The 11,278-nt window shown below is 49.7% G+C and overlaps 1 protein-coding gene across 1 annotated transcript; it reads right to left on the minus strand.

Moving 5' to 3' along the window:
• Positions 1 to 1,530: 1,530 nt before the first annotated feature.
• Calr (calreticulin) lies at positions 1,531 to 6,524 on the minus strand. Its single transcript, XM_040736783.1, has 9 exons — positions 6,360 to 6,524; positions 5,904 to 6,005; positions 5,502 to 5,705; positions 4,447 to 4,541; positions 4,147 to 4,356; positions 3,949 to 4,062; positions 3,643 to 3,786; positions 2,366 to 2,458; positions 1,531 to 2,288 (listed from the first exon to the last, which is right to left on the minus strand). The coding sequence occupies exons 1-9, from the start codon at positions 6,448 to 6,450 to the stop codon at positions 2,091 to 2,093; spliced, it is 1,251 nt and encodes a 416-aa protein (XP_040592717.1). The 5' UTR covers positions 6,451 to 6,524; the 3' UTR covers positions 1,531 to 2,090.
• Between the last annotated feature and the right edge of the window lie 4,754 nt (positions 6,525 to 11,278).

Here is an 11,278-nt window from a genome sequence, read left to right on the forward strand (position 1 = left end):
GCAGCAACACTTCCTTACCTTAGACATGCGCAAACTCAGCTTTGAGCTTTTGCTGTGGGAACAGACATAGCGCCTGGGTGACGTCATTTGTTAATATTGACGTCATATGCCTACAAAATGGCTTCTAAGGACCCCGCTTTCACTTCAAGCTATTTGTTAATAGACTTAGTGACCTAATAGGGATCTAATCAAATTAAAAGAACCCCTCAGAGCACTACTAAGTTAATTACTCAAGCCTAGAAGCAAGTGGAGTTACTATAAATCTCAAAGGTAGAAATGGTAACTTATGTGGCTCCATTTTCAAGACTTATTTTTGGAATGAATTTACACTTCTAGATAATGGATCACCTACCTCTTCATGATCCTACAATAACTGAGCATCTATTAAGCACCTCAAAAATATTTACATGTTCAAGACTCCTTAATTCTTCCTTCCATAGATTTTCCTTGCTTGCCCCTACTTTTCTGGGATGTAAGGGGTATTATAGGAAGTCTTAGGCTACCATCACATACTAAGAGGTAATGAAAACGTCAGCCTTGCACAGCTGGGCAGCCCAAGGGCGACTTAAGGAGCTAAGGTGCAGCTATGCTAAAGCTCAGTAAAAACGTGAGCATAGCACTCACTCATTACTCTGGAGCTGGCCTTGCCACGCTTCTAGCCACAACCGGTGACAAGACACTCGCAAAAAGCCTGCCTCCCTCTGATCACCTGAGCAAGGTTCTGGAAGGGCTAATCTGTTTCCTTCTAAGAACACAGGCCTCATGCACCTTTCAAGCTACTCAGTGGAGCTTAAAATGGCAACCTTGAGAGCCAATCAGTCCCCTGAATCCCTTTTATTTGGTGGTAGGACTGGAACCCAGGGCATGCCAGGTATAACCCAGTCCTTAGACCAATCTCTTTTCTATCAGCTCAGTCCTATAAACATTGGCCATTGGGTTAAGCCATTCACTTTTTTTTTTTTTTTTTTGGTTTTTCGAGACAGGGTTTCTCTGTATTGTTTTGGAGGCTGTCCTGGAACTCACTCTGTAGACCAGGCTGGCCTCGAACTCAGAGATCCGCCTGCCTCTGCCTCCCGAGTGCTGGGACTAAAGGCGTGCGCCACCAACGCCCGGCGCCATTCACTATCTTTGACTTTAGTTCCTTGACTATAAAATGAGCTACCAGCTTTTACTCCACTAATGTGAGGTTTGAAATTGCTCAACTGTCTTACATAGTAGTTTCAGAAAGCAGACCAAGAGGTCCAGCCCACTCTAACAATAGATGGTGAAGACTAAGGTCAAGTATCTGCCCCAGTAGTTACTAAGCTCTAGTCAGCACTGGGCTGTCAGTCACATGTCTGTTGCCAGGAAAAGGGAATTATATAGGGAGAGCTGGCATCAAAACCTGACACCTGCTTTCCCATCATATGAAGCCATGTCATTTTGTGGGACTCCGCCAACCCCAGTAACTCAAATATGATCCACCAGCACCCCAAAAGGCCACTTCGGATTCCCTGACGTACATCCTCCCAGAGAAGGAGACACGGTAGGGAAGACACAAAACTTAATTTAATAGAAATTTTGTTTGTAGTTCTTACACTCTCAGTGTGAGCTGTGCTGGAACTGGCTGCCCCACAGGTGCCCAGTCCTGGGGGCAAGGGAGAAAGGGGACGAGAAGACCCCCATTCTCCCTCAGTGCTGGGGGAGGGAGGCACCACCCCCTTCTCCTGCCCTCCTCTGAGATCCAGGAAGGAGAGCAGATGAAATCTCAAGCCTAGGACTTTTCCTCCACACCCCTGTTCCTGGAGCTGGGAGGGTTATGACCAGGGGTTGGACAGAGAAAAGGGACAAAGGGGAAGATGTTGATTCAAAATGAGAAGCCAGGAGGTTGAGGGCTAAAGGGGAATTAAGACAAACACCAGTAAAAAAAGAAAAAAGGGCAGAGGGTTGGGGGAGGCAGGGAAACAAAATCAGAATCCACCCCAGATCTGAACCTGCCTGGAAAAAAAATGAGAAGTTCCTGAGTCTCATAGAGACATTATTGGGAGCAGCCAGCTCTGTAGTGGGGTGTTCAGGCCTCAGTCCAGCCCTGGAGGCAGGTGGCACGGCCTCTACAGCTCATCCTTGGTCTGGCCAGTGGTGTCCTCCTCGTCTTCCTCCTTCTCATCCTCATCTTCTTCATCTTCATCTCTGTCATCCTCATCTTCTTTGTCCTCAGCCTCCTCCTCCTCCTTACGCTTCTTGTCTTCTTCTTCTTCCTTCAGCCTCTGCTCCTCATCCTGCTTGTCCTTCATCTGCTTTTCGGAAGCCTGCGGGCACAGACCACACCTTTAGTACTGGCTCTCGCCTGCCTACCCGCCCGCCCTCCCAGCAGAGTCCAGCTCACCTTGGTGACACCCCACGTCTCATTGCCAAACTCCTCTGCATAGGCTTCGTCATTGGTGATGAGAAAGTTGTCAAAGATCGTGCCAGACTTGACCTGGGGAAGAATGGGAAGACAGATGGTCAGGAGAAACTTCTGAGAGCCCTGGCTCGGGACAAGACTCTACTTCCACCCTGTAGGGCAGCAGATGAGGTGGGAGGACATGCTTTCAAGCCCAGCACTGAAGAGGCAGACAGCTTGTGGAGGTCTAAGTCAGCCAGTATTACAGAGTGAAACCCTGTCGTAAATAAAAAAAAAAGGGGAGGGGCAGGTGTGTTGGTGCATTGGGAAGGCAAGGAGGGAATCCCAGGCCAAACCAGGATATATGGTGAATTCCAAGACAGCCAAGGATTCATACCAAGACCACCCTGCCTCAACTCTTAAAAGGAAAAAAAGGTCTAAGGCAAAAAGTTCAAAAGTCATGCTTTCAGGATTCAAACCTCTACCCTAGTGACCTGTTACTGACTTCACTTTTCAGACAACTCCTTCCCCTGTAATGGGGACTCATTTTTTTTCCAGGTAACAACCTAACATGCCAAGAACTGTCCTGGGCACAGAAAACACACCAATGACATAAATTCAGTACCAATGTTGCTTTTTTTTTTCAGTTTTTGTTTCATTATGTAGCCAGGACAGCGGAGTTCTAATGGGGTGATCTGAGCTAACTTTCCACAGGAACTTCAACAAAGCACCAGCAGCACATGGCAAGTATCCCTGCAGAAAGGTGCTCACTGAACCAGAGAGACACTCTGTAAATAAAGGCCCTCGCTGCCAGGGTGGATCCTTAAGACACACACGGTGAAGAGAACCATCTTTCCTCAGTTTTCCTCTGACCTCCATATGTACACCCACATAGATACTAATACATAAGAATGTGTTAATCAACCAGCTTTCTCACCAGGTGGTGGCGCACACCTTTCATCCCAGCACCCGGGGGCAGAGACAGGCGGGTCCGAGTTTGAGGCCAACCTGGTCTATAGAACGAGCTCCAGGACAGCCAAGGGCTGTTACACACAAAAACTCTCTGCCCCAAACTTTCTCTTGTGTGGTGAAAGAAGACAAAACAGAAAATGTCTCATAAAATGTACTATTTTGTTTTTCTTTCTTTTTTTTGAGACAGGTTTCTCTGTATTGTTTTGGAGTCTGGTCACTTTGAGGTTGGTGCCTCTGCCTGCTTTTCCCTCTGGAGTGTGATCCTACAACTCAGTCTGGCAGGGATCCTTGTCTTTCCTGTGTCTCACCTGCCAGAGATCTAGGCCCAGTACAGCAAAACTGTCATAGGCATAGATGTTGGCATCCGGGGAGTATTCAGGGTTGTCAATTTCCGGGTGTATCCAGGTACCCTTGTAATCTGGGTTGTCAATCTGACGTGGCTTCCACTCGCCCTGCAGAAGACAACCACATGAGTAGAGGTAGACATATTTCTCAGTACAAACAACCCTGCCTAGAATCCCAAAGCCCATTTTGCTTTGTTTCCACTGCAATATTAATTACAGCACACAGGCAAGCAGCCTACCAGTAAACCACATCCCACCGTGCAAGCTTACCTTGTACTCAGGATTCTGAATTACTGGTGGTTCCCACTCCCCATCCATCTCTTCATCCCAGTCCTCGGGCTTCTTAGCATCAGGGTCAGGGATGTGCTCAGGCTTGTCCCAGTCCTAGGAGTAAACACATGGAGGTCAGAGTGGACCAAAGTGTCCTACACTTTAGATGGCAACAGAGCCACTGTCCCAAGCACCAACCTCAGGTTTAGAATCTGTGGGGTCATCAATCTTGGCTCGTTCATCCCAGTCTTCTGGCTTGGCAGCATTAGGATCCTTTATCTTCTTGGGTGGCAGGAAGTCCCAATCATCCTCCAAGGAGCCCGACTCCACCTGGCTGTTGTCAATTTTCACCTCATAGGTGTTGTCTGGCCGCACAATCAGCGTGTACAGGTGTGTGAATTCATCATCCTGAAGAGGGAAGGTGGTGAGCAGCCCCTCCCACTAGGCTACTGCCTGGGCCTCCCATGACAGCAATTTAAATGACTACCCCAGGCACACCTTACACCGGATATCCTTGTTGATCAGCACATTCTTGCCCTTGTAGTTAAAGATGACATGAACCTTCTTGGTGCCAGGACCACAGATGTCCGGACCTACGTAAGAAGCAAATGCAGGCTCTATCCCTCTTCCTCTTTGTAAAAGAGGGACCTCACCTCCTCTATTATGTATTAACTTTCATGTGCATGTATGCATGTATGCGTGTCATACATATGCAGGAGCCTGCAGGTCAGAGGCGGGCACTGGATCTTTCGCCGCCAACAAGATAATGGATCCTGATGCTACCGTTTGAATGCTGGGAGCTGGACCTGTTCTCTGGAACCACTGACGACAGGTTCTCTTTACATATTCCTGACTGTCTTGGAACCTACAAAGATGCACCTGCCTTCACTGCATCCAGTACTAGGATTCAAGGTGTGTGCCACCACTGTAGGCTCAAAGAGACCTCTTTTTTTTTTTTTTTTTTTGGTTTTAGGAGACAAGGTTTCTCTGTATTGTTTTGGAGGCTATCGGTCCAGCCCAGCCTCGAACTCACAGAGATCTGCCTGCCTCTGCCTCTCGAGTGCTGGAATTAAAGGCATGCACCACCACTGCCCAGCTGAGACCTGACTCTTAAACTCAGGACAAATCTGAAAAGATAACCATTCTGACTCGGGCAAGTGGCTTGGAGGTAAATCAGGCACTTTCCACTAAGTCTAACAACCTGAACTGAATTCCAGAATCCAGATGACAAAAGAGACTTCTGAAGCTATCCTGACCTTCACGGTAGCATGCCCACACATACAATACATATGCCTATGCATGAACTCGAAAGGTTTCCCGGGGTTCAGATTGGGTCATTGGCTTAATTTCTAACATCAGGAAACATCTAGAAGCAATCATACAAATGGACAACATAAAAAGTACACCTAATATAGTTAAACCCTTTAGTTGTCTCTGCAAGACAAAAAAATCCTCATCATCCAAGTGCTTTCTATAGTTGTGAAGACCAGCTTTCTGAGTATAAAGGGATCAAGTCTGTACCCACTGTAAGCACTGGTTGGGGCCCCCCTCACCAAACATGATGTTGTATTCCGAGTCTCCGTGCATGTCCTTCTGGTCCAGGCTACCCGGAAACAGCTTCACATAGCCGCCCCCACAGTCGATATTCTGCTCATGCTTCACCGTGAACTGGACCACCAGGGTCTGGCCCTTGTTACTGAAGGGCTCGAATCTAGCGGACAGCGCGTAAAATCGGGCATCCTGGCTTGTCTGCAGCCCTGTGATGGGATGGGAGTGTCGTCAGGTGGACCCCGAGTAACCTTGCCCTCGAGGGGGGCACAGACGACCTCCCCTTTCCTTCCCCCACCTGTCCTTGGCACCCGTGTTCCTGGGAAAAGCCCAAGCCCTGAGTGCTGACTACAGCTTCCTCCAGGAAATCGTCCTGAATCCGAACACCCCACTGCCCTGGCTCTTACCTTTATCTTTCTCCTGGTCCCCGTAGAATTTGCCAGAACTCAGGACAAATTTGCCAAAATCGGACTTGTGTTTGGATTCGACCCAGCGGTTGGTCCAGTCATCTGGCGGGAGGGGGGGGCGGCAGAGTCAGATCAGCTGGCCGGCTGACCCCCGCCCCCATACCCAACGTCTGTCAGCAGCCACCAGCAGGTGGGGGCGGGGAGGGGATTCCCACCGCAGCCTCGATCTTGACACCTCGCTTCGGGTCCGGGTACGAACCCTCGCTCCGGGCGCGGGAAACCGCTGCGCCTTCCGCGTCCCCCAAGGACGCACAGCAGGAACCGCCCGCGGCTCTAGTCCCCCGGGGCCGCAGTGTTGGCCCTCTGAACCGTAATTACACTGACACACGACGAAGCACCCATGGGCTCGGGGCCCAGCCGTCGCTGCGGCGGCCTCGAGGCGCGCCCAGACCTTACCTCCGTCCAAGAACTGCTCTTTGAAGTAGACGGCAGGCTCCGCGGCGGCCAGGCCGAGGAGGCCGAGCAGGAGCGGCACCGAAAGGAGCATGGCGGGCCGAGGGGGCGGCGGCGCACGGGCCCTTTAAAACGATCGTCAGGCAGCGGCTCTGCGGTACTGACGGACGCGGACGCCGCCGCTCCGATTTATATGCACCCGCCTCTCACCCCAACCTGACTCGGCCGCTGAGCCCGCCCCTCGGCCCTTCTGACTGGCTTCCACCCGCGGCTGTCCCTTCTCATTGCAGCCCAGCCGGCTCAGCAGGTTAGGCTGTGGCTCGGAACGCTGGGATCCCAGATGGCCGATTTCTATTGGCCGCACCCGGGGCCAATGAGGGTCGACCACGCGTTGTGGGGGACGCCTCCTGGTGGGGTGGGGGCCGCGAGCCCACTCGGGCGCCGTCACGTGACCGGGCCTCGGCTCAACCCCGCCCTTGCTGGTGCGGGTGCCCTGGCTTTCCTTCCAGTCGTTCAAAGAGTCCGCGCGAGCCAGCCCAGGTGTTAAGCCGGGAGGGACCAACAGCCGGGGCTCAGCTTCGCCCACTTGCCATCCTCCCCGGACCGAGGGACGGAAAGGCTTCCTCGCCGCTCTCTGTCTGCCCCGCTCTTAGGGAACGCCCACCCGATGGCGAGCTTTTCCCGTAAAGGATTAAGCGCTAGTGCCGGTATCCTGGCGGCTCGCTGCATTCTAGTGTCACAGCTGTCCAGGCCAGTCGAGAAAGTGTCAGCTTTCTCCTCCTTCTGTCCCGTAGTCCCCTAGCAGCCTGTGAGATTACTGTGTGGCATGATGCAAATTGCTTTGCCTCTCTGAAACAACAGAGGCCAAGAGGGATGACCCCGAGGTTTCTGGCAGAGATGCTTTTAACCCTTTTACAGCTAGCCACTGTTTGAGGGCAGGAAACACAGAGGTCTCAGAAGTGTGGCCCTAAGGGTGTTTCCTGGGGTGAGAGGTACGGTTACTATCTTTTTTTACTCTGAGCTGGGAAATGAAAGGGGTCACTTCTTTGTGGTCTCCCACAAACGACTTGGCTTTTGCAATTAAACGGCCATAGGCAGAGGACAAGGGTACCGTTTGAAGAGGAAAAAGGGACCCAGATGGCTGTGGTGATAGAGCCCTAGGCCGATAAGCCGGACCCATGAATCGAGTCCTCTGACTCAAGTCACGTGTCTGTGGCCAGCTCCCGGCCTGCTGCTAGGAGGAGGAAGGACAGCACCTGTAGGGGGTGGGGGATGGGAGGTGTTTCCAAACTGAGGAAATGGGAAATGGGACAGACTATGGACTGGGGAATCCTTACAAAAACGGAGAGCTTCCTTCTCTGAAAGGAATGCAGAGGTGATGACACTTGAGGTCAAGAAGTTGGGGTTCCACCCCATCCCCCGGGCAGTGTACAGAACTAAGTATTGCAGGTGTAGGTGCCTCTGGAGGACACCCAAGTTCAGAGTGATCTTGGCCGACCTGACTCTCCCTCCTGTCCTGTGCTGCTGACACCCACGCTTGATGCCTCCTGCTCTACACACTTGTTGCTTGGAAAGGAACCCAGGGATTTGTGCATGCCCTCTGGGGTTAAGAGACGTCCTTACCCCGGAAGTTTTGACAGAGTCTCACTATGTAACCCATACTACCCTCAAATGCACATCTGTAATACCAGCTTTTAGGAGGCTGACCAAGGAGAATCTTGAGTTCAAGACCAGCCACAGAGCTACAAAGTGAAACAAACAAGAAAATACTTCGAAAGAAGAAAGTTAGGAACCAGGGTTATGGCACAGAAGGGGTAAGCATTTCAACCGCTCAGACGAGATGGACAGAGATGGATTATGGCACTCAGGAGTCACAGAATACTGAGTGTTAACAGCTCGGATAGAAAGCTCTGGCAATCGGGAGTCAAGGAATACCACAGGTCAGAGTAAGCATAGCGGCTTACAACTCTGCTTCAGGGAAAGGCTTACCCAGTGTATCAGCTCTGCTCCTGCAGGAGAGGGCAAAGTGTTACAGCCCTGCTTCGCTCTGGCAAAAGAAGATCTGACCCAAACCTCATTCAAGAGATTTACTGGGAGGGAAGAATCCAGGAGAGTGGCTGACCTCTGCCAGGGTGGCCGAGGACAATTGGGTAGTCAGAACAGCCAGAAGCTGAACAGACACAGGGTTTTTATAGGGATTCTTAGGTGCACAGTTTTTCCAGGGTGGGGATTGGTCAGATTTCAATCCCTGAGCTCAGCTTGACTAGATCTCCTGCTCAGGGATTGGCTAGTTTTCTGCACAGGTTCAGGGTCAAATATTTGACTCTGGTTTCAGGGCCGAAGTGTGTCTCTTTCTCTGGTCCTTTTTAGTCTTTTGGCTCTAGTTTTAGGTCCAGGGTGCTTTTCTTTCACTGACTCTGATTCCAGGGACAAAGTGTGTCCTTTGGCACTGGTTTCAGGGTCAGGGTGCATTTCTTTGGTTCTGGTTGCAGGGCCAAAGTGTGTTTCTTTGGCTCTGCTCACGGTGTGTTTCTTTGGCTGGCCCCTTTTCCCTAGAGTAGGTAAGAGTGCCAACTAGGAAAGCTTAAGGACCCCCTATTCAATCCCAGAAACCACATAAGAAACTAGAAGCGGGGGCTGGAGAGATGGCTTAGTGGTTAAAAGCACTGGCTTCTCTTCCAAATGACCCCAGTTGCTGCGTTCCCAGCAACAATATGAAGCCTCATAACCCTCTGTAACCGCAGTTCCAGGGGATCTGATGTCCTCTTCTTCTGCGGGCACTAAGCAGGCAAGTGGTGCAGAGACAAATGCAGGCAAAACACCTTTACAAATAAAATAAAACTAAAAGATTTTAAGAAGTTGAATGTGGTCAGGCGGTGGTGCCGCACACCTTTAACCCCATCACTTGAGAGGCAGAGTCGGGCAGATATCTGAGTTCGAGGATAGCCTGGTGGTCTACACAGAGAAACCCTGTCTCAAAAAACAAAACAAAACAAAAAAAGAAGTTGAATGTGGTAATACGCGTCTATCAAGCTATCACTACTATAGCAGGATGGGGTGTGGAGACAGGAGAATTACCCAGAAGCTCTGAACCAGCTAACATGCAACTCAACAGCAGCAACAACAACAACAAAGAGAACCTGCCTCGGGGAAGCTGTAAGGCAAGACTCGCGTCCTTTGAGTTGTCTTCTGACCCTCACACACGGGCACTGGCGCACAGAAGCTACACTACCACTTAAATTAATAAAAAAACAGGTATGGTAGCAGACCTTTAACCACAGCACTGGGATGGCAGGGGCTCTCGTGGATCTCTGAGTTCCAGGCCAGCCTGGCGGTCTACATAGCGTGATCTAGGTAAGCCAGGGTTACATAGTGACAGCATGTCACAAAAGAAAACTAACATAAGCTTTGAACTGAGGAGAGAGGGCCTACATGGATGAATCCTGAATGCAGGACTTCCCTCAGGTTGGAATTGGGGAGTTACTAGAGTTGACCTGTAACAGGCTCAAACAACAATGCTGGTGAACGTTACTGGTGAGAGTATCTCAGAACTGGGGATGAACTACAGTGATAGAACCCTTCCCTAGAAAGCATGACGTTCCAGTCCCATTCCTGCACTAGCAAAAAAGTCCAAGGCATGCTCCACACTTATTGTTACCAGCCAGGTGGTGGTGGTGGCTCACGCCTTTATTCCTAGCATTTGGGAGGCAGAGGCAGATGGATCTCAGTGAGTCTGAGGTCAGCCTAGACTACCTTGTGTTCCAAGACAGCCAAAGCTACTTAGTGAGTGCCAGGACAGTCAAGGATACAAAGAGAGACCTTTGCAGTTAAACTCTTAAATGGGGGCTTAAGGCTCAGCTCTCAAGGACTGGTGGAGAGGGCAGGGCCAGCCGCCAGAGCCCCAGCAGAGGGCCTAGCTGTCTCTTAGCAGTTTCAGGTTTGGCTTATGCTGTCAGAAAAGGCTAGAGACACACAGTTAAGAAAGGTCCAGATAGAAAAAAAACTCAAAACAGATTACAGTGTGTTTAAAAATGTGAGTAAGCTTAAGAAAGAAAAGAAAATGGGCATAGACAGTCATAGAAAAAAATAATTTAGCCGGGCGTTGGTGGCGCACGCCTTTAATCCCAGCACTCGGGAGGCAGAGGCAGGCAGATCTCTGTGAGTTAGAGGCCAGCCTGGTCTACAGAGCGAGTTCCAGGACAGCCTCTAAAACAATACAGAGAAACCCTGTCTCGAAAAACAAAAACAAACAACAAAATTTAAAATAATAAGTCTGTAAAGAGAGAGCCAAGTAATATAAAAAAAAGACATGTAAAAATGGGAATAGACAGGGAGTCTGGATCCTATATGGTATTGTGCTGACTGAATTTTTTGAATGCTGATGAGTGAATGCCAGCTGCAAAAAGACAATGAATTGTGAAAGAGACTGCTGAATTAAACCAGCCTACATACTTTATATATGTCTTAACTTTAAAATGGAATAATTCAGAAAGTGTATTGTGTTGGAGGAGAGGTTATGCTTATGTTTCCACAGGAAAAGGCATGGATTCCTTCAAGGTTAATAGAGATTAGGTTTGATCAGGGGAGAACCCCTGAAAATCTTGACTACAGTCACAAAGAAGTAAAAGAAGAAAAAACTACAAGACAGGTGACATATATACTAATTCCTCTGTGTGGGGTCAGTTCTGAGACAGAATAATAAATGTTACAACTAATTTTCCAGGACATGACCATTGTCTCAATTTTCTCAGGGTCTCTTAGAGAAGGTGTCACTCCCTGCCAACAACAGGAAGCAGTCTAGACAACACAATGCCCACATTCCCAAGAGATGGGGTGGGTGGTTTAGGGTCATTTGGTGGGTTATGGATGTTTGTCTTTGTTTAGGGGAGATATAGTAATATAAGATAAAAAGACAACTATTA

The sequence above is a fragment of the Mesocricetus auratus genome, unplaced genomic scaffold (genome assembly GCF_017639785.1).
Source record: "Mesocricetus auratus isolate SY011 unplaced genomic scaffold, BCM_Maur_2.0 Super-Scaffold_100081, whole genome shotgun sequence".
Taxonomy (NCBI): domain Eukaryota; kingdom Metazoa; phylum Chordata; class Mammalia; order Rodentia; family Cricetidae; genus Mesocricetus; species Mesocricetus auratus.